At 45.0% G+C, this 23,405-nt stretch overlaps 1 protein-coding gene across 1 annotated transcript in view; it reads left to right on the top strand.

Annotated features, from left to right (window-relative positions):
* Positions 1-23,405, top strand: part of DRC1 (dynein regulatory complex subunit 1) — an 82,308-nt gene that overhangs the window by 37,445 nt on the left and 21,458 nt on the right. Inside the window, exons 10-12 of the mRNA XM_073625204.1 lie at positions 231-365; positions 4,607-4,845; positions 9,835-9,953. Of these exons, the coding sequence (XP_073481305.1) occupies positions 231-365; positions 4,607-4,845; positions 9,835-9,953 (493 nt within the window). The remainder of the gene's footprint in view (positions 1-230; positions 366-4,606; positions 4,846-9,834; positions 9,954-23,405) is intronic.

Raw genomic sequence — 23,405 nt, 5'->3', positions numbered from 1 at the left:
TCTGCACTTTGCTGTTTGTCTGGAGTTCAGCTTTCACCATTAGTTTGCAATTACTTTTTCGGATGTGATGAGTTCATATTTCAGGTGTAACAGTTGTGTAACACAAATTGAACAACCTATAATATCTATATACCTATATAACCTACTAAACATCTGTGGGACAAAAACAACCAAGTCAAGTATCAGAAATCGATAACCAGCGCATGTAACATCTCATTTACCTTGGCCAGGTTGCAAGATGTTTTGAACAATCTGAGAATAAAACTGGACAAACAGATCAAGCAATATAAGGAGGAAAACCAGTCACTGACTGATGACTTTAAGAGGATTGTGGAGCAATACAAGGAACTGCAGAGGAAGATAAGGTCAGTTATTTTCTATTACTTGATTGCTGGAATACTGTCTATTAAGCCAATGTTGAAAGAGAGAGAGAGATTGAGAAAGAGGTTTTGGGTGAGTGTTGAGATTTCTTCCAAAATATAACTCACTAAATCCATAGATGGGACAAGGGGTGGGCAGGAGGGTCACCTGCCCTGGGCGCAGCAAAAGTGCAACAAATAGATGCAGAGTGGTACACCCATTCTACAACAAGTATTAACAGTGGGGGAGGGGGCACAATTCTTGATCCTTGCCTTGGATGCTGGATGAGCCTGTCCTGATACTGGACAAACCCGATAAAGATACCAATATCACTCAGACTGACATCTTATTTCATGTCACCTAAATTCTCAGCTGGGTGCCTTCCATCATCATGCCCTCCTCCCTTATTAGCAAATCCAGCTAATGTAATTGAGCTAATGCAAGATGCCTGTTCAGTGAGTGTTTTATGCTCTAAGCCGGTCATAGACAGATCGAAATTCATCCGGTTCAGCAGGACCCAGACAAATTTTGATCCAATTATGGGTGAAGGCTAGTTGTACTGGAATTGAATCTCCCGCTGTCAGAATACAATAGCTCAGCAGGATTCCCCCATTAACACTGACTGTGTTGATGAAGGAATCAAGCGATTTTCTTTCCTTCAGCCCGTGGTTTATGTAAAATGTATGGCCAGTCTTAAAGGTTTAAGATGTCGCTTATCCAGCCCAATCCATGTAAATGTACATATCTGTGTATATGACGGCCTCGCTGCTCCACTGACCTCTATGACTGAGCCCCGGTGGGCAGAGCGAGATGCATCAGTAGGCGTAGGGGGTGGAGCAGCGCTGACTGAGGATGTCATATACACTCTACATGGATCAGGCTGGTTGATTGGTGTCTTAAAACTTTTCTACTGGCACCTCAGGATGTGTGAGATTTGACAACCGCACCCCTATTTCTGAGCACCAGCATGGAATCAAACTGCACTCTTGCTTGGAGCGGTGCTACAAGGTCTGACAGGTCACAGTATGGCCAGTCTTAGTATATCATAGTTTTTGTTTCTTGCCTTCACTTCCGTTGTCCAGAAACTTACATAAGTGTAACCATGGCGAGAAAACTATCTCCATCCTTTCCACCAGGGTAGGTATAAGCCCTTCGCCCTTACCATAGCATGTGCAGCAAAACTATTGGCCTAATATAAAGTCCATATTTAGTAAAATTCACAACTTGCTTTTGTTGAAACTATATGGGCAGAAGTATTTAGGGACCCCTTGAAATTTTTTCCAGTAAAGGGTACTGTTTCACTATTAATGCTACAGCAGACCTTGTAGACAATTGTGCTTTTTCGAATCTGTGGTAGTGGTTTCGGAAGGTCCTTTTCTCTTCCAGCATGACTGTGCCCCTGTACAAAGTCAGCTCCATAAAGACATGGTTTGATGAATTTGGTGTGGAGGAGTAGTGACCGGAGCCCTGACCTCTGCACTTACTGAACACTGATGAGTGTGGTGTGGAGGAACTTGACTGATCTGCACATGGCCCTGATTTCAACCCTACGGATTAGGGATTTAGAAATCCTGATTGTGCAAGCCAATTCTGCTCATCCAACATCAGTACCTGACCACATAAAGGCTCAAATCCTCAAGACACAATCTTGAGGAAAGCCTTCCCAGAATAGTGAAGGCTGTTATATCCACAATTGAGGGCAATTCTATATTAAGACCCATGGTTTTGGAATGTTGAATGAATCCAGCATGCTTATATAGATGTGCACCCCAAAGCTCAAACACATATGTGAGTGTGCATGTGTATATATGGTGTTCGTAGAGCAGTGGACAGTGTCAGTAGAGCAGAGATTGGTGTCAGTAGGACAACCAGTGGACGGTGTCAGTAGGGCAGTGGACAATGCCAGTATTGGCAGTGGACGGTGTCAGTAGAGTAGTGGGCGGTGTCAGTAGGGCAGAGATTTGGTGTCAGTAGGACAGTGGACGGTGTCAGTGGAGCAGTGAACTTTGCCAGTAAGGCAGTGGACGGTGCCAGTAGGGCAGTGGACAGTGTTAGTATGGCAGTGGACAATTCCAGTATGGCAGCCGATGGTGCCAGTATGGCAGTGGACGGTGTCAGTAGGGCAGAGATTTGTGTCAGTAGAGCAGTGGACAGTGTCAGTAGAGCAGTAGGTGGTGTCAGTAGAGCAGAGATTGGTGTCAGTAGGACAGTGTCAGTAGAGCAGTGGGCGGTGTCAGTAGAGCAGTGGGCGGTGTCAGTAGAGCAGTGGGCGGTGTCAGTAGAGCAGTGGACGGTGTCAGCAGGGCAGTGGACAGTGTTAGAAGGGCAGTGGACGGTGTCAGCACGGCAGTGGACGGTGTCAGCACGGCAGTGGACGGTGTCAGCACGGCAGTGAACGGTGTCAGCACAGTAGTGGACGGTGTCAGCACAGTAGTGGACGGTGTCAGCACAGTAGTAGACGGTGTCAGCACAGCAGTGGACGGTGTCAGTAGTGCAGAAATTGGTGTCAGTAGGGCAGTGGACGGTGTCAGCAGGGCAGTGGACGGTGTCAGCAGGGCAGTGGACATGTCAGTAGGACAGTGGACAGTGTCAGTAGAGCAGTAGACGGTGCAAGTAGGGCAGTGGACGGTGTCGGCAGAACAGTGGACGGTGTCGGCAGAACAGTGGACGGTGTCGGCAGAACAGTGGACGGTGTCGGCAGAACAGTGGACGGTGTCGGCAGAACAGTGGGCGGTGTCGGCAGAACAGTGGGCGGTGTCGGCAGAACAGTGGGCGGTGTCGGCAGGCCAGTGGGCGGTGTCGGCAGGCCAGTAGACGGTGTCGGCAGGCCAGTAGACGGTGTCGGCAGGCCAGTAGACGGTGTCGGCAGGCCAGTAGACGGTGTCGGCAGGCCAGTAGACGGTGTCGGCAGGCCAGTAGACGGTGTCGGCAGGCCAGTAGACGGTGTCGGCAGGCCAGTAGACGGTGTCGGCAGGCCAGTAGACGGTGTCGGCAGGCCAGTAGACGGTGTCGGCAGGCCAGTAGACGGTGTCGGCAGGCCAGTAGACGGTGTCAGCAGAGCAGTGGACGATGTCAGTAGAGCAGAGATTGGTGTCAGTAGGACAGTGTCAGCAGGGCAGTGGACGGTGCCAGCAGGGCAGTGGGCGGTGTCAGCAGGGCAGTGGACAGTTCCAGTGGGGCAGTGGACGGTTCCAGTGGGGCAGTGGACGGTTCCAGTGGGGCAGTGGACGGTTCCAGTGGGGCAGTGGACGGTTCCAGTGGGGCAGTGGACGGTTCCAGCGGGGCAGTGGACGGTTCCAGCAGGGCAGTGGACGGTTCCAGCAGGGCAGTGGGTGGTGTCAGCAGGGCAGTGGGCGATGTCAGCAGGGCAGTGGGCGATGTCAGCAGGGCAGTGGGCGATGTCAGCAGGGCAGTGGACAATATCAGTAGGGCAGAGATTGGTGTCAGTAGGGCAGTGGATGGTGTCTGTAGTTTTTTTAATTATTTTTTTTTTTTTTAGATTATTATTTTAAAATATTTTTAGGAGCTCCCTTAGGGGGCTTTGGTGAAATATCAGGGGTCTAAACAGGGGGAATCTGCAGCACACCTGGCACACCCTGTGCGCACACCTATGATACAAACAGAGCTTTATTGAGCTCCTTGAAGCAGACCTATGTTGAAATGTTAACATAAAGACATAAGACTTTCTGGAATGAGTAAAAAGAGAGAACAGAAGAAATGAAGTACTTACCTGGTAAAAACACTGATCCAAGATCCCGTTAGTACTGGTCACATGTATGCAAAATGTTTCACTCCTCGCCCCCTAGAATACTTACCTGTCTCCTCTCACAATCCAATGTAGCTATTCTCCCCAGTCTTCCCTCTCTCATAGGAGACCTTTACAGCACCGGGAACCATTGGCTCCTGCTGCTGTCAGTCAAATCCTGTGACGAGGGAGCAGGGGGCATGGCTTAGCTGTGATAACACATGTGTGTCTATTGACACACACAGCCCAGCTTGGGAGCACGCCTGCATGGGTGCTCTCCCAGCATTTGGCTTGCTGAGGGGGCACCCAGAGGAGAAGAGTGACCAGTTTTAGCGGGGGATTCCAGGAAAGGAGGTAAGAGACCACTCTGCAATACCATTGCAATACCATTGCAATACCATTGCACAGAGGAGGTAGAAATACCCCTTTTTTTAAATATTGTTACTATATCTAAGGTTGTAGATATTGGGCGGTGTACTGAACATGCAACTTTCTTGGTAGACATTTTGCCTCTGTGGATGCTAAGAAGTTCCATGACATCTGGATAATGAATGAGGAGGAGATCAAACAGCTGGTGTACCGAGCACTGGACGCCGATCGAATCATCCAAGAGCAGCAGCTTGGTCTGCCATGGATTGCTCCAGATCTTCAGTTTATGGACAATGTCGGGCCTCTGGTACCTCAACTCAAGCAGCAAAAGACTGCCAGCCAGCTGGCACAGGAAGTCATGTCTGCTGCAGGTGAGAGTTGTGTCTTGTATTAGATAAACCTGACCACACTAATATTGTGGCAAACACAAATATGGAGCTACATGAAGTTTTCCTGAAAGGTTGGGTTTCTTAATCAAACAATTGTAATGTGATATTTAAAGTATATGTGTAATAAAATACTCATTGATTTTACTATAATTATTGATTTCAGAGATTCAGTAATAACTGTAGAAAACCCCCCTCACTCCCAAAGAACTCATAAACCCTGAAACCCAGTGTATGTATTTGGAGTTATATTATGGGGGTTATAATATGTGGCCATTATACATACAAACGGTACTTTAGTTAAGCTCTTTAATGGCTAACCACTTTTATGACTATGTTACACCCATATTTAGGTTGTAACCTAACACGGTGCCAAGCAGGTCTGTGAATAAATAAACTACAAGTCCCACCTTCTACCACAGGAGACAACGGACTTGTAGTTCTTAATGGTTAATTATATCAGTATGAACATAGAGCAGAAGGAAAAGTGCGCAGGAGCCTGGCATTGCGCCCGCCATCCACTGATCATGGTTGCAATGCTTTGCAGGCTCATTTGCAAAAAAATAATAAATGCACATTTTTATTTCTGCTAATATATGTGCATTTATTATTTTTTTGGTGGAATTTGTCTTTAAAACAAATCTACTGTATGCTGATATGTTAAGGAGGAACTTCACCCACCAAGTGAAATATACTGTATATATTCTCCCTCTTGCTGCTTCTATTTTTGTGCTGTAATCTCGTACTTGCAAGCCCAGTAGATCCAGTGTTGTCCTCTTCTCTCACCCAGATGTCCTGCTACACGTCCTGTCCGGTGCCCATCATCTTTCTTTTTCTGTCATGCAGAGTCCCCTATCTTCCTGCTTTCTCCAGTGACACAGCGCCAGATCTTGAGAATGGAGTATAGTAATGCCTCCTGGAACACCACATATCCCTTCACTTAAGCAGAGAGTGAAACCTCATTCTCACCTAGGGCCCCTTTCACACGGTTGGACCGATCAGGTTCGCCTGTCAGTTCTTCAGTTGGACCCTATCGGACCATCCGTTGCCCTCAATGGAGCCGCATATGTCAACGGACATGTGTGACATGTGTGCCGACATCCAATCCGATTCTGTCCGCTAAAAACAGATGGATGGGGATCCATTCCCTATCAATGTGGCAGATTGGATGACAGTCGGATGGAAACGGACACGTGGTCTGTTTCCATCCGACAGCCCATAGAGGACAGCGGGCTGTGTCTGTGTCCGCTCTGCATCAGTGAGATTAATGGCGAGGGAAGAAGCAAACCTACTATTTTAAGGCATTGGGAAGGGCCATGTAGAAACTTATGTGGAAACTTTTACTGAAGGAAATTCACTTTATTTACAGCTATCTTTAGCTGGGAGTACATAAAGAGTATTGAGAAATAAGGTTTAAAAAACATACCTGGGGAAAACATGCCTCTGGGCTTGCTTTAGTAATTGTCACATACCTGAAAGTGTAAGTATTGGGTCACATGATCTTTGATTAAAGGAGTTATCAGCCAATCTATGATTAGCTGAGATTACATGACCCAGTTTGGAGACCTACAGAAGACCAGTGGCCATCACCTTTTCTCCAAAAAAAAAAAAAAAAAAAAGTATTCAAGTCCTTCTGTTACTTTTCATTTATTCAAGACCATTGACAGCTTTATTTTACCATTAACACTTATTAGACATGTGCAATTCGCTTTGGTCCGAATACAAATCATACACGGCACCAATCCATACCAGGCCCTTATCCGAGCATGCAGCCTGGCAGGTCAGGAGAGGGGGGGGGGGGGAAACAAGTGAGCGCCCAAACCATATAATTTTTATTGTTTCACTTTAAGTGGAGTTCACACTTTATGTGAAACAATAAAAATGACAAATTCCTTTAACTATAGTGCCTGGGAGGTCCCCTTAGTCTGCCTGTAAAGTAGCGCATCTGTACCGTGTATAGAATCTGTTGCAGCAAAAATTACATTTCTAAAGAAAAAAATTGAGTCAAATCAGATTTAAATGGACTCACAGTTGCAATTGCCAGCCCGACTATTTAAAATTAAGAAAAATATGGTGTGGGGTCCCCCCCAGTCCATACCAGGCCCTTTGGGGTTTTAAGGGGAACCCCATTCCAAAATGAAAAAAAAAAAAAAAAGTGGGGTCTCCCCCAAAATCCATACCAGACCCTTATCCAAGCATGCAGCCTGGCAGGCCAGAAAGGGGGGACGAGCAAGCGCCCCCCCTGCACCATACCAGGCCACATGCCCTCAATATGGGGGGGGTGTGGGTACTTTGGGGCAGGGGGGCTCTGCAAGTGCATGGGGACAAGGGACTCTTCCCGACAACTCTAAGGGGTGGTTGTGGGGGTCTGCAGGCAGGGGCTTATCGGAATATGGAATCCCCTTTAACAAGGGGGCCCCCAGATGTACCCTATGAGTATAGGGTATATTGCACCTCTACTCATTCACCAAAAAAAGTGTCAAATATTAAAAAAAAAAAATAGTAGACGGTTTTTGACAAGACCTTTATTAAAAGAATTAAAAAAAAAAGATATCTATCGTCAATCACAACGCCCCCCCCCCCCCACACCCCCAGACCCAAAAAGAAAAAAAAAGAAGCTCCGCCCGTGGCAAAGACTGACCGCCTAATGCCTATTCTGCCGGGTGACAGTACTTAAATAGGTAAGGTCATCTTGTGACGTTAACTGGTGACCCGCCCCCTTGTGACGTCACAGACCCAGCATGCCCCAGTCGGTGACGTCATAAGAGGCAAGAGGGAGGGGTCACCCGGTGATGTCATCAGCTATTTAGGAAATGTCAGACGGAGGATTAGGCAGTCAGGTTCGGCGATGCGGTGTGCGGCGCGAGATGGATCTACATCGGGGGACATTGTTTTTTATTTTTTAATAAAGGAATTATCAAAAACTCGTGTACTGTCTATATTCACTTTTTACACATTTTTGGTGAATGGGTCATTCACATGGGCGCGGGGAGCCGGGATCTGGTGGCCCCCTTGTTAAAGGGGGTCCCAGATTCCGATAATCCCCCACCCGCAGACCCCCACAACTACAGCCCAGTGTTGTGGGGCAGAGCACCCCTGCCCTGCCCTAAAGTACCCCCCCATGTTGAGAACATGTCGCCTGATATGGTTCAGCATGCTTGCCCCCCCCCTTTCCTGGCCTGCCGGGCTGCATGCTCGGATAAGGGTCTGGTATGGATTTTGGGGGGGGGGCCCTACGCCGTTTTTTTTTTTTTTTTATTTTGAGGTGGGGTTCCCCTTAGAATCCATATCAGACCCAAAGGGACTGGTATGGATTGGGGGGTACCCCACGCTGTTTTTTTTTTCTGAATTTTCTGTTACTGACATTGTTTTGTTTACATTTCAGCTGTCGATGGGAAAGCCCGCTGACAGCTGTGAGTCATCGGTTGTTAAGGACGTGGCGTCTGGCTTTGTAACAACCAGCTATTCTTCACACGGAATTCAAAACTGGTTGATCATTTTTCGACCGATCCGAATTATAATCGTTTTGAAAATTTGTAATTTCTTAGAAAATTAATAAACGAAACAAAATATAACGAAAATGAAACAAAACGAATTCTGAACGATACTAAATGAATTCCGTAACTAAACAAAATATAACGTATATATACAAAACAAAACACATTTTTCCATTCTGCACATGTCTAACACTTTTATATCCAATTTTAAAGTAGAACTGAAAGAAAAACTATTTTTTATTGTTTGTACTCCTTGTTATAGAGGCTTGTTCCTACTAATTGACGTGGTGATTGTTATGGCCAAAAGTAAATATGAAAGAAAATCCCAAATTTTGAGCTGTCAGAACAGGAATTAGAGGAGAAACATTCCAATGGGGACAGTAGCTCTGGTGACAACCAGGGATTTCCCCCTCACTGTGAAAGGGTTTCCTCTAACTTCCTGCTGTGGTGATGGGACAGGAAGTGAAGAGAAATCCCAATGGGACAGGAAGTGAAGGGAAATCTCAATGGGACAATAAGTGAAGGGAAATCTCAATGGGACAGGAAGTGAAGGGAAATCTCAATGGGACAGGGAGTGAAGGGAAATCTCAATGGGACAAGTAGTGAAGGGAAATCTCAATGGGACAGGAAGTGAAGGGAAATCTCAATGGGACAGGAAGTGAAGGGCAATCTCAATGGGACAGGAAGTGAAGGGAAATCTCAATGGGACAGGAAGTGAAGGGAAATCTCAATGGGACAAGTAGTGAAGGGAAATCTCAATGGGACAAGTAGTGAAGGGAAATCTCAATGGGACAGGAAGTGAAGGGAAATCTCAATGGGACAGGAAGTGAAGGGAAATCTCAATGGGACAAGTAGTGAAGGGAAATCTCAATGGGACAGGAAGTGAAGGGAAATCTCAATGGGACAGGAAGTGAAGGGCAATCTCAATGGAACAAGAAGTGAAGGGAAAGCTAAATGGGACAGGAAGTGAAGGGAAATCTCAATGGGACAGGAAGTGAAGAGAAATCTCAATGAGACAGGAAGTGAAGGGAAATCTCAATGGGACAGGAAATGAAAGGAAATCTCAACAGGAAATGAATGGCAAATAAAAAAGAAAAATGGACAAGGGTTTTTACCCTCTCTTACTTTATCTAAAATGAAATATTTAGCAGCAACAAGTCGCTTTTCTTATTTTATGCTGCAGCTGGGCAGTTTATTTTTAATCCTGGAGTTCTGATTTATGTTTAGGTCTTTTTTTTGTTTCCAATAATTTTTATTAAGTATTTCAAAGATAAACAAACGCCAACTTGAAAATGTGTGTATAGGTCTTTTTTTAATGTATAAACGAGGCAGGAAGTGAAGAAAACAAGGAGAAATAAAGGTTCATGCTGATTCCATGGGTGAGATATGCATGTTCTATATAATACACCGGTAAATGTTCTCATTATTTCAGAAGTTTGGTTTAGGGTTAATGTCTCTCTTTCTTCTTTTGTGTCAGCTGCTGATGGACAGAGAGATCCGGTAAAAGCTATGGATGATGAAAGCCAGAGTGCTGCATCTCAGCCATTCTCCCCGCGGACTGTGAAACAGATCCTGGAACTGCTGTGTGATGAATCTGTAAGAGAGCAGGGAAGGGAAGGGGTAATTTAATTGTAGGTGGAGTCTTGTAGGCTTGTTCTATCTCTTAGGGACTCCAGATCAGAGAACTCCCAGTCCCTCAACCATAGTTCTTGACTGTTCCTGCCCAATTTGGACTTCTGGAGTTCACCTCCACTCAAGGGTGTTCCCACTTCTTCTCTTGCGTTCTCAATCATATAAGTAATGAAATTACAACTGAGTTTTCTGTTTGCAAAGTGAATTTTCTTCCGTAAAGTGGAGTTCTGTTTAAAAAAAAAAATAAAAGTCAGCAGCTACAAATACTGCAGCTGCTGACTTTTAATAATCGGACACTTACCCGTCCCAGGGTCCAGCGCTGCAGGGGAACGAAGCCCCGCTCGTCTCCCCCTCCTCTCTGCGGCGCCGGCATTGTAACTGTGGGCCCCCAGCTGTGGCTTCACAGCCGGCACCCATTGCTCATGCGCGACATGTCCCAGATGATTGCCGAGAGGGAGGGGGGGAGAGGTGATCTCCCTTCCGGTGCCGCGGTGCGCTGGGAAGAGTGGGAGCTGGGACCCTCTAAAAAGAGGGTATCCGCTCCCCCCCCCCAATAAAATGACATGCCAAATGTGGCATGTCAGGGGGTCGCCTCCCTTAAAGCAGAAGTTTCATTTTTGGGTGGAACTCCGCTTTAACCACTTGCCAACCGCCCTATAGCAGATTTACTGCTACAAGGCGGCCGTTCTGAGCAGAATCACATATATATACGTGATTCTGCACTTCTGGGTTGGGGGCGCGCCGATTCTGTTGTGATTAGTCACAACAGAAGCCAGCAGGTGCCAGCCAATGGATGCCTGACCTGTAAGGAGAGAGGCTGGACGGAGCTCTGCATATGTAAACAATGCAGAACTCTGTCCTGTCAGCAGGGATGTGATGGATTTTATTTCCCTGCAAAGGGAATAAAATCCAGCACATCCATTAGTAAAAGCAGCACACAGTACACACAAAAACACTGGTTAGCACACATTTAACCCTTTGATCGCCCTAGATGTTTAACATCTTCCCAGCCAGTGTGCTTAGTACAGTGGCAGTGCATATTTTTAGCACTGATCACTGTATTAGAGTTCCCACAAAGTGTTAGTTAGTGTCAGATTGGCTGCCGCAATATTGCAGTCCTGCTGTAAGTCGCTGATCACCACCATTACTAGTATAACAATTCCAGTATATATACCATGGTTTGTAGACACTATAACTTTTGCACAAACCAGTCAATATACGTTTATTGGGATTTTTTTTTTTTTTTTTACCAAAAAATATGTAGCAGAATACACATTGGCCTACATTTATGAACAAATTCAAATTTTTTAAAACTATTCTGTTGGATATGTTTTATAGCACAAAGTAAAAAAAATATATATATATATATATATTTCTTTCTCGAACATCACGGGACACAGAGCCACAGTAATTACTGATGGGTTATATAGGTATCACTGGTGATTGGACACTGGCACACCCTATCAGGAAGTTCAACCCCCTATATAATCCCTCCCCCTTGCAGGGATACCTCAGTTTTTACGCCAGTGTCTTAGGTGTTGGACGTGTAAAGATGTCCTGTGCTGAGCTCCAAAGGGAATATCCTAAGATCCTATACTGGGGCAAGCCAGGCGAACCGGATCCATTCAAAGTGTCTTTTCATGGCCGAATTGAATGGTACCCGGGCCTCGTGTCCGAAGAAACGAGGTTTTACCCGTAACGCTTCTCTTTTTAGAGAGCTGGACCCCGCAGATCAGAAAATGGCTTTAAACTTCCTAATTTCTGGCGAGGTGCTTTACGGTCCCAGAACTGTTGGATCCCCCTACTGATGGGGGCCCCAGTCTCTGACGGTTTTTTCAAACGGAGCCCACCGTGAGAGGTGAAGATTGGGTCTGTGTAAACAGCACCCTGCGGCTGGATAAGGTAAGAGGAGATTCCACAGAATTTTTGAGTTCTAGTGGCTTTTCTCCTTTAAGGTAAATGCATGCTATGCCTATTGTGACCACCGGGGGCTGCCAAGAGCACAAACCTACACATGCTGACTCTGTCTCAGGTGTTGTAATCGCTGTTTATGTCCCAGCGTCTCAAGCAGGCTGCAAACAGGTAAGGTGGAAAGGGGGATTTCTCATGTTTGAATGTTCCCCCCCAGGCTAGAGAGGGGCCACAGGGGTCTAGAAAGTGGTTATACCACCCGGGCTCTGCGGCCTAATGGCCACCATCTCTCAAGATAGCCGTTCAGGCAGATCTTGTTACCAGCCTCCCTCCCTCCCCCCCCCATCCCCAGCCTTTCTCTGGAAGCATGACAGGAGAGTCGGCAGCGCGGGAAGCGCTCGTTTTTTTCAAAACTCGAGGGGGGGTGGCAGTAGAGGAGGGGGCGGGACGTCAGCACAGGTGCTTAGACTCCCACTCAGGCCAGCTGCAGGCTATTAGAGGCACTCTGTACAGGTGCACTCAGCCTTCTGAGAGACACAGAGCTGACGGTCGCATGTAAGGTGGGACACAGGCATTCTCCTAGGCAGCATTTACTGAAGTAACACCAGACTGAGCATTGGGTAGCAAGGCTTTTAGCCAGACTACATCGCTCAGCGGGCAGTGTTCATTTGTATACCTCACACCTTGTTGCTTTGCACTATGGGTAGAAGAGGTTCAAGCACCCCAGGAACCAGAGACACTAGGGGATCTCGTTCAGGTTCTGAGGGCCCCCTGTCGGCAGCATCCTCCCCCCCTAAAGATGGGCCAGGGACGGCTAGCCAGGGAGAGCCATCGGGGTCAGGGGCTACACCTGCTTCTGGCACTTCAGCCCCTGTATATATTACACAAGAGGTTTTTTCCTCAACCATTAATGATCTAGAGGAAAGATTAATGGCCGTGATTATGTCTTCACTCAGTGGAAGAAAACGCACTAGGCTTTCCTCTGTTCCCCAAGACCCTCAGACAGAGGAGCTCTGGGATAAAGGAGATGAATCCCTTTCAGAGGATCGGGATGGGATGGATGATTCCTCTTCGGAGGATTCAGGTGGAGAGGGACCCTCTGCGACTTCCCAAGAGGAGAAAGTCTTAGTGCAGATCCTCACTGGATTGGTCCGCTCAACATTTAAGTTGCCCATACCTGAAACTGCTAAAGAATCCTCTTCTGCTTTGGGGTCACTGAAACCTTTCCAAGCAGCACATGCTTTTCCTGTTCATACTTTACTTGAAAAGCTTATTTATTCTGAGTGGGATCACCCAGACAAACGTTTTTTTCCGCCGAGAAAGTTTTCAACACTTTATCCGATGGAAGAAAAGTTTATTAAAATGTGGGGAATACCGGCTGTTGATGCCGCCATTTCCTCCGTAAATAATAGCCTGACTTGTCCTGTAGACAATGCTCAGATGCTCAGGGATCCTGTAGATAAAAGGATGGAATCCCTATTGAAGGATGTTTTCTCCTTAGCAGGATCAGTGGCCCAACCTGCAGTAGCAGCGATTGGAGTCTGTCAATACTTAAGAGACCATGTTAAGCAGGTCATCAAAGTATTACCTGAACAGCAGGCCCAGGGGTTTGCTAACCTTCCAGCGGCCTTATGCTTTGTGGTTGACGCCATTAGAGATTCTATCGTGCAAACCTCCCGTCTTTCACTGGGGTTGGTGCATATACGTAGAATCCTATGGTTGAAAAATTGGTCAGCCGAAGCACCATGTAAGAAGCTACTGGCTGGGTTTCCATTTCGTGGTGCAAGGTTGTTTGGAGAGGACTTGGATAACTATATCAAGAGAATCTCTTGTGGGAAAAGCACTCTCTTACCTGTCAAGAAGAAGAGTAAGCGTCCCTCTTTCAAACGGACTCTTTCCCCAGCGCCGGGGGCTTCAGCCTCCAGGCAGTCTCGACGGCCGCCTCCATCGGGGTCCAGAGACAAGAGTCAACCCCAGGGACAAAAGAAGTCCTGGGGAAAGAAGCCTACTAGGCAAAACACTAAGACCTCTGCATGAGGGGGCGCCCCCGCTCACTCGAGTGGGGGGAAGACTGCGACAGTTCTCAGAGCTCTGGCAGGAGGACTTCCAGGACAGATGGGTAATCTCCACGGTAACCTTAGGGTACAAGCTGGAGTTTCAGGAATTCCCCTCTCCTCGGTTCCTCAGATCAAATGTTCCCAGAGACCCAGAGAAGAAGCAGTCGCTCCTTCTAGCGTTAGAGCGACTTTTGTCGCAGGAGGTCATTATGATAGTTCCCGCAAAGGACCAGGGATTGGGCTTCTATTCCAACCTTTTTACGGTCCAAAAGCCAAATGGGGATGTCAGGCCCATTCTGGACTTAAGGGATCTGAACCGATTCCTAAGGATTCAATCCTTTCGCATGGAATCAATTCGAACAGTAGTTCTCACCCTGCAGGGAGGAGAATTTCTGGCATCAATAAACATCAGAGATGCATATCTGCATGTGCCCATTTTTCCTGCTCATCAGAAGTTTCTGCGCTTCGAGGTAGGAGGGCGCCATTTCCAGTTTGTGGCTCTGCCTTTCGGGATAGCCACTGCACCTCGAGTGTTCACAAAGATCTTGGCTCCTCCTCTGGCCAGATTAAGGGCTCAGGGTATAGCTGTCATAGCATACCTAGACGACCTGCTCTTGATAGACCGGTCGGTAGCCTCTTTGAAGGGAAACTTGAGGACCACGGTCAGGTATCTAGAACACCTGGGTTGGATCCTCAACTTAGAAAAGTCTTTCCTAAAACCAGTAAGAAGACTGGAGTATTTAGGTCTGATTATAGATACAAGCCAGGAGAAGATATTTCTACCCCAGGCAAAGATCACTGCTTTGAGAGAGCTGATTCTGACAGTAAGGACCAAGAAGGGTCCCTCAGTCTGCCTTTGTATGAGGCTACTAGGGAAGATGGTGTCTTCATTCGAAGCAGTTCCCTATGCTCAGTTTCACTCAAGAATGCTGCAACACAGTATTCTGTCGACCTGGAACAAGAAGGTTCAGGCATTAGACTTTCCGATGCACCTGTCGCATGCGGTGCGTCAGAGCCTCAATTGGTGGCTCATACCCGAAAACCTGCAGAAGGGGAAATCCTTTCTACCGGTTACCTGGACGGTGGTAACAACAGATGCCAGTCTGTCAGGTTGGGGAGCAGTTCTGGAACAGGCTGCGGTCCAAGGGGTATGGTCCAAGACAGAGAGGACCTTACCCATCAACATTCTGGAGACCGGGGCGATACATCTAGCTCTAAAAGCCTGGACTATCAGGCTACAGGGTTGTCCGGTCAGGATCCAGTCCGACAATGCCACAGCAGTGGCTTATGTCAATCATCAGGGAGGCACCCGGAGCCGAGCTGCTCAAAAAGAGGTGAACCAGATCTTAGTCTGGGCAGAGATGCATGTGCCATGCATATTGGCAGTTTTCATCCCGGGAATAGAAAATTGGCAGGCGGACTATCTAAGTCGCCAGCAGTTACTTCCAGGGGAATGGTCTCTGCATCCCGACGTCTTTTGGGCCATATGCCAAAGATGGGGGGTTCCAGATGTAGATCTCTTTGCATCCCGATTCAACAAAAAGATAGACAGATTTGTGGCAAGAACAAAAGATCCTCTTGCATGCGGGACGGATGCGTTGGTGATTCCGTGGCATCGGTTCTCACTGATTTACGCATTCCCGCCTATTCTGCTACTACCACGACTCCTTCGCAGGATCAGGCAGGAAAGGAAGTCGGTACTTCTGGTGGCCCCCGCTTGGCCCAGAAGGACTTGGTATGCAGAAATAGTAAGGATGACGGTGGGTTCCCCGTGGACCCTACCGGTACGCCCAGACCTGTTATCTCAAGGTCCAGTGTTCCATCCTGCCTTACAAATGCTAAATTTGACGGTTTGGCTATTGAGACCCACGTTCTGAAGAGTCGTGGGCTCTTAGGTCCTGTCATATCTACCTTGATTAATGCAAGGAAGCCAGCTTCCAGGATGATTTATCATAGAGTCTGGAAGGCTTATATAACCTGGTGTGAATCCAGAGGTTGGCATCCCAGGAAATATGTCATAGGTAGAATCCTTGATTTTCTACAGATGGGATTAGAGATGAAGCTGGCCTTGAGTACCATCAAGGGCCAGGTTTCTGCTTTATCAGTATTATTTCAGCGGCCACTTGCTTCGCATTCTTTGGTCCGAAACTTTATGCAGGGGGTGATGCGTCTTAATCCTCCGGTTAAAGCGCCCCTAAACCCCTGGGACTTGAATTTGGTCCTGGCTGTGTTACAGAAACAGCCTTTTGAACCAATAAGTCAGATTCCTTTGGTCTTGTTGACAAGGAAATTAATTTTTCTGGTGGCCATCTCTTCTGCTAGAAGAGTATCAGAATTAGCAGCTCTTTCCTGTAAGGAGCCTTATTTGATTATACACAAGGATAGAGTGGTACTACGCCCTCATCCTAGTTTTTTACCGAAGGTGGTTTCTGATTTTCATTTAAACCAAGACATTGTTCTACCTTCCTTTTTTCCAGATCCCTGTTCTCCGGAAGAGAGATCTCTACATTCGTTGGATGTAGTAAGAGCAGTTAAGGCCTATCTAGGGGCAACTACTCAGATCCGCAAGACGGATGTTTTGTTTGTGCTGCCAGAGGGTCCCAATAGAGGACAGGCAGCGTCAAAAGCTACCATTTCTAAATGGATTCGACAGTTGATCATTCAAGCTTACGGTTTGAAACAGAAGATTCCTCCGTTTCAGATCAGGGCACATTCCACAAGGGCTATTGGTGCTTCTTGGGCAGTGCATCACCGGGCCTCTATGGCTCAAATCTGCAAGGCCGCAACCTGGTCTTCAGTTCATACATTCACCAGATTCTATCAGGTGGATGTGAGAAGGCATGAGGATATCGCCTTTGGGCGTAGTGTGCTGCAGGCAGCGGTACAGGGTCCTCAGGTCTGATTGCACCCTACTTGGTCGTGGTCCCCCCCCCTCAGGTAGCATTGCTCTGGGACATCCCATCAGTAATTACTGTGGCTCTGTGTCCCGTGATGTTCGAGAAAGAAAATAGGATTTTTTAAAACAGCTTACCTGTAAAATCCTTTTCTTTCGAAGGACATCACGGGACACAGAGGTCCCGCCCCTCTTCTAATACACTTATATTGCTTGGCTACAAAACTGAGGTATCCCTGCAAGGGGGAGGGATTATATAGGGGGTTGAACTTCCTGATAGGGTGTGCCAGTGTCCAATCACCAGTGATACCTATATAACCCATCAGTAATTACTGTGGCTCTGTGTCCCGTGATGTCCTTCGAAAGAAAAGGATTTTACAGGTAAGCTGTTTTAAAAAATCCTATTTTTTAAATTGTCAGTCTTTTTTTTTGTTTATGAAGTACATGAATGTGAGGGCGCCTCCTCATACAGTTCCTCAAAAGGCTTGTACACCTCAAATACCAATGTGAAAACAAACAGGTAGGCGCTTAGTTGAATATTTTGGAAACAATTACTTCTAGAACCCAAAAGGTCATTTACCCTAACTACATAGATTCTAGTTAATATCTTTTTTAGACATGTGCAATTTCTTTCATTCCAAATTTGTTTTTTTTCTATGAAATTCGACAAGTTCATTAATTCGGAAATATTTGAATTAACGAAAACCCATTTAATGAATTTTTACGAAATTTGAAAATTCGAAAAGTTGTAAAATTCGGAAATCAGAAAATCCGAAAATAAAAACGAAAATCCAAAAGTTAGAAAATTCGAAAATCTAAAATAATAATAATTAAATCTAAAATTAATAAATATTACTAACTATTAAGTTATAGGTATTGGAATTTCCTTTCAAAATGTGGCTGTTAGTAAATGTAATGAGCTAAGCCCAAACCATTCCTGGAGGGCCCACAAAAAAAATAATATAATTCAAAGTTACATATAAATGACTAAACACAGTCAGAAATGTACTGAGTGCCACACACTGTCATATAAATTGGTACTAATAGACCAGTGAAAAAACAACATGAAAAAATTATATAAAAGTGAATGTCCATAAATGTTGAAAATTATGAAATTAAATTCAACACCCGCCACCAAAAGTCTCTGAGGGTTGGATAATGAAAACAACGATGGAAAGCTTCTGCCAAGTGAATAGATAAAACACCAGATAAATAAGACGTCTCAATGAGTGTCGGGACCACCACCGGAGCATCAGAGGAGGCTTACCGGAACCAGGTGACTTGAAAAGACATACGTCTTACAAGTCTCAGAAAACTTGTTTAGCCACCAAGGCTGGCAAGATGGATCCTCAGTTGTCCTCAACTTCAAATGGGGGGGGGGAGAGATAGAGATCCCGTCACAGCTTCAGCCGTCCAGACTTATCAACAGGCCAACCGGATATATTTACATGCCATGGGAGAAATAAAGCTCACATGGCATGATATCGTTTAAAAACATGAATTTATTAAAACAATAAAAAGGAACACTCACATGTTAGGAGATCAAAATAGGCTCAAAACTGTATATCAATCGCGGTGATTGGATGGACTCCCTACAATCACCGCGATTGATATACAGTTTTGAGCCTATTTTGATCTCCTAACATGTGAGTGTTCCTTTTTATTGTTTTAATAAATTCATGTTTTTAAACGATATCATGCCATGTGAGCTTTATTTCTCCCATGGCATGTAAATATATCCGGTTGGCCTGTTGATAAGTCTGGACGGCTGAAGCTGTGACGGGATCTCTATCTCTCTCCCCCCCCATTTGAAGTTGAGGACAACTGAGGATCCATCTTGCCAGCCTTGGTGGCTAAACAAGTTTTCTGAGACTTGTAAGACGTATGTCTTTTCAAGTCACCTGGTTCCGGTAAGCCTCCTCTGATGCTCCGGTGGTGGTCCCGACACTCATTGAGACGTCTTATTTATCTGGTGTTTTATCTATTCACTTGGCAGAAGCTTTCCATCGTTGTTTTCATTATCCAACCCTCAGAGACTTTTGGTGGCGGGTGTTGAATTTCATTTCATAATTTTCAACATTTATGGACATTTTGTTATTTCTTCACTTTTATATAATTTTTTCATGTTGTTTTTTCACTGGTCTATTAGTACCAATTTATATGACAGTGTGTGGCACTCAGTACATTTCTGACTGTGTTTAGTCATTTATATGCAACTTTGAATTATATTATTTTTTTTGTGGGCCCTCCAGGAATGGTTTGGGCTTAGCTCACTACGTTTTTCATTTACACGCATATAGCGCTACACTTTATACACTTCCTAATTCTATTTTTCCTTTGTCTAAGAGGAGTGTCAGCTGCTTATTGTGTAAACCATCTTTTATTATTATTGGTGCAGCGCTGTACTCATCTCCCATTAGTAAATGTAATGAATGCATCTGAATGTATGAATTACCTGAAATAACGAATGCTGCATCTAAACAAATGGAATGTAATGAATTAATATTAACAAATAATAATAATAAAAACATTTTATTATTATTATTATTTATTGTTATTAATTTTTTTACGTTCCATTCGTTTAGATGCGGCATTCGTTATTTTGGATAAATTCGTATTCGTTACGTCCACTAACAGCCAAATTTGAAAGGAAATTCCAATACCTATAATTTAATAGTTAGATATTATTTTGGAATTTCGAATTTTCTGATTTTCGTTCTTATTTTAGTTCTTTAGAATTTTCGGATTTTCTTTCTTATTTCCGTATTTTCGAATTTCCGAATTTATTTGATATAATGAATTTCGATCATAGCGAATGACCCGAAAAACAAAAAAAACGAATGAAACTAAAATGAATACATTTTTTGGTAGTGCACTTATCTAATCTTTTTCAACAGCAGACAATTCCAGATCAAAATATAATTGACGAAAAATGGGACCAGTTCCAATCAGTCTTTTATCCAAAGTTCCCTTAGTACATGACGTGACACACAAACTTCTTCTTATCTAGTGAACAGGTGCTCTTTCCACAGCCCAGGTGAAAGGTACAGTTACCAAAAGCGAGTTTTAGGCTCTGTTTCCACTACTGTAAGTTGTTGTGCAACTTGACACATGTAAAGTCGCATGACAAGTCAAAACCCATGTATTTCAATGGTCCCTGTTCTAATTGCTGCGACTCAAGTCACAGCGACTCCAAAAAAGGTTTTTGTACTACTTTGTTCTGACTTCGGTGTAACTTGTTCTTCCATGGTTGTCGCATGACATCGCATCAAAAATCGCATTGCAAAGTCGCACTGTAAATCACGCGACTTTGGGGCCGCAATAGTGGAAACCGAGCCTTAGGCAAGCCTTTTATACACTGTGATCCCTGCTGCTTGATCTCTTCCACTTGTAATCGCCCCAGTAACTTCTCTCCAATGTAATAGGGTTAAAAGGATACCAGAGACTGTACCATATACCATAGTGTAGTAAGTTTAATTAAAAACGGTTGCTAACAATAAAACCCATCCAAAGACTACTCACATGTTGCGGGTGCCTACGAGGCACCAACACAATCAGCTCAGCTACTATGCTTCGCTGTTTGTTTAAAGCGCAAAAAATAAAAAACGCAGTGGTGATCAAATACCACCGAAAGAAAAAAAAATATTTTCATTTATGTACACCGTCGCATTGCTGCGCAATTGCCAGTTAAAGTAACGCAGTGCTGTATAGCAAAAAATGCCCTGGTCATGAAGTGGGGTAAATCTTCCGGAGGTCAAGTGGTTAACTTAGTGAATGGGGTGAAGTTGTGCTGAATTGAATCATCCAATCATGTACAAGCAATAATCCCTTTTTTAGATTTTCTTTGCAAATTGAATTAGCACTTTGTTTTATCTGATTTACTGAAATAAGTGACTTTGCTCCACCCTTTTAGTAAAAAAGGGCCAATAGAATCATTTCCCAGAGCCTAGCACACCAGAATAAGCAGCTTAACCGATTAGCGACCACCCATCATAGATTTACTGCGGCAGGGCGGCCGCTCTGCACTAGATCACGTACCTGGTACGTGATCTGATGGTTCCGGGTCTGGGGCACGCGCCACCGTCAGCCCGCTCCCGCTGTGATTGGACACAACAGGAGCCAATCAGTGGGTCTGACGGATGCGATGTCCGCTGGGACCCGCTGATTGCTCAGGAGAAACAGGAGTAAACAAGGCTGATCACCGTTCTGTGAGAAGAGAATGTCCTAAGCAGGAACACGGACCTTTACATTCCTCCCAGTCAAATCACCTCTCCCCACATTTAGCAATCACTCCTAGTCCCAGGGAACACATTTAACCCTTTGATCGCCCCTAATGTTAACCCCTTCCCTGCCAGTGTCATTAATACAGTAACCGTGCATATTTTCTTTTAGCACTGATCATTGTATTAGTGTCACTGGTCCCCAAAAAGTGTCAGGTGTCTGACTTGTCCGCCGCAATATCGCAGTCCCGCTATATCGCCGCCATTACTAGTTTAAAAAATAAAAATATCCCATAGTTCGTAGACGCTATAACTTTTACACAATCCAGTCAATATACACTTATTGGGATTCTTTTTACCAAAAACATGCAGCAGAATACATATTGGCCTAAATTGATGAAGAAATTAGATTTTTTACATTTTTTTTATTGGGAATGTTATAACATATATATGTTATTGGGAATGTTATAGAAGTAAAAGTAAAAAATATATATATTTTTTTAAATTGTCGGTCTTTTTTTGTTTATAGCGCAAAAAATTAAAACTGCAGAGGTGATCAAATACCACCAAAAGAAAGCTCTATTTGTGGGAAAAAAAAGGACATCAATTTTATTTGTGTACAGCATCGCACGACCGCACAATTGTCAGTTAAAGTAACGCAGTGCCGTATCGCAAAAAAATAGCCTGGTCATGAAGGGGGTAAACCTTCCGGAGCTTGATTTGGTTAATTTTCAAAAAGTGGCAGTTATTTTCATGTAGTCACATGGCTGAAGTTATACAGGTTCGATGGGTGTTGTTTCTGTGCATTTTTACGTGCATATGGAAGTCAGGCCAGCAAAATCCTAATGGCTTTGACTGAGTAGGGCACACGGCAGTTCAGGGGCTGCGTTTGACTTTGCCACATTTCTGTAGATGAAGCATGTCCTATTAACCACTTCAGCCCTGGAAGGATTCGCCCCCTTAATGACCAGGCCATTTTTTTGCGATATGGCAATACATCGCTTTAACTGACAATAGCGCGGTCCTGCGACGCAGTACCCAAACAAAATTGACATACTTTTTTTTTTCCCATAAATAGAGCTTTCTTTTGGTGGTATTTGATCACCTCTGCGGTTTCTATTTTTTCCGCTTTAAACAAAGAGCGACCAATTTTGAAGAAATTTTTTTTTTTTTTTACTTTTTGTTATAAGACGTATCCAAAAAAAAAATATAAAAAAAAACAAACAAATTTCTTCATCATTTTAGGCCGATATCTATTCTTCCACATGTTTTTGGTAAACAAAATCACAATAGGCGTATACTGATTGGTTTGCGCAAAAGTCGCGTCTGCAAACTATGGGATAGATTTACGTTTTTTTTTTTAAATGTTTTTACTAGCAATGGAAGGGATCTGCGATTTTTAGTGGGACTGTGACATTGCAGCGAACAAATCCTGACCCCCAAATGACACTTTTTGGGGACCAGTGATATTATTACATTGATCAGTGCTATAAAAATGCACTCATCAATATAAAAATGAGACTGGCAGGGAAGGGGTTAACACGGGAAGGGGGGCGATCAAGGAGTTAACTGTGTTCCCTGGGTGTGTTCTAACTGTAGGGGGGATGGGCTGCCAGGGACGTGACAGAGATCACTGTTCCGAATGACTGGGAAAATAAAATCTCTGACATGTCATCTGTCAGAACGGGGATCCGCCTTGTTTACAAAGGCAGATCCCCGTTCTGCCTCTGTACTAGGCGATCGCAGGTCGCCGGCGGGCATCGAGTCCGCCCGACCTGTGGGGCACGCACCCGCAACTGTGCCTGCACGAGCTGACGTACAGCTATGGCGATTCGCAAAGGAGAGCCAACCTGCCGCCGTATAATGACGGCTGATCGGCAAGGGGAAGTCCACCCTAATACTTAAATCGCTACATCCACAGGTATCCATGATCTAAGACTAACCTATCTAACCCTGTAAAGAAGAAATCGGTATACATACCTTTTATGAAGCCGCTCCGGTCCGGTCTCCAGCGGCGGAAGCTCTGCATAGGACACTGCCAAGAACGGCTGTCAAATGAACAAGAAGTGACGTCACACATAGAGTTACTTTGGGGCTTCCGTTGTCGGCTGCTTCCTCTGCACCCGCCTCTACATAGAAGCCACAGCTGACAGCTCAGTGTAGGACAGGACCGGAGAGGCTTCAAAAAAGGTATATATAGCAATTTCTTCTTTACAGGGTTAGATAGGTTAGTGTTAGATTGTGGATGTCTGTAGATGTAGAGATTTTAGTGTTGGGGTGGACTTATCCTTTAAGGTGCACTTGAACTGTAGACAAAGCAGGCCAATTGCAGCCT

The sequence above is a fragment of the Aquarana catesbeiana genome, linkage group LG04 (genome assembly GCF_042186555.1).
Source record: "Aquarana catesbeiana isolate 2022-GZ linkage group LG04, ASM4218655v1, whole genome shotgun sequence".
NCBI classification, from domain to species: Eukaryota; Metazoa; Chordata; class Amphibia; order Anura; family Ranidae; genus Aquarana; species Aquarana catesbeiana.
The sequence above is the reverse complement of the archived record's forward strand: the minus strand, read 5'-3'. Positions and strand labels throughout refer to the sequence as shown.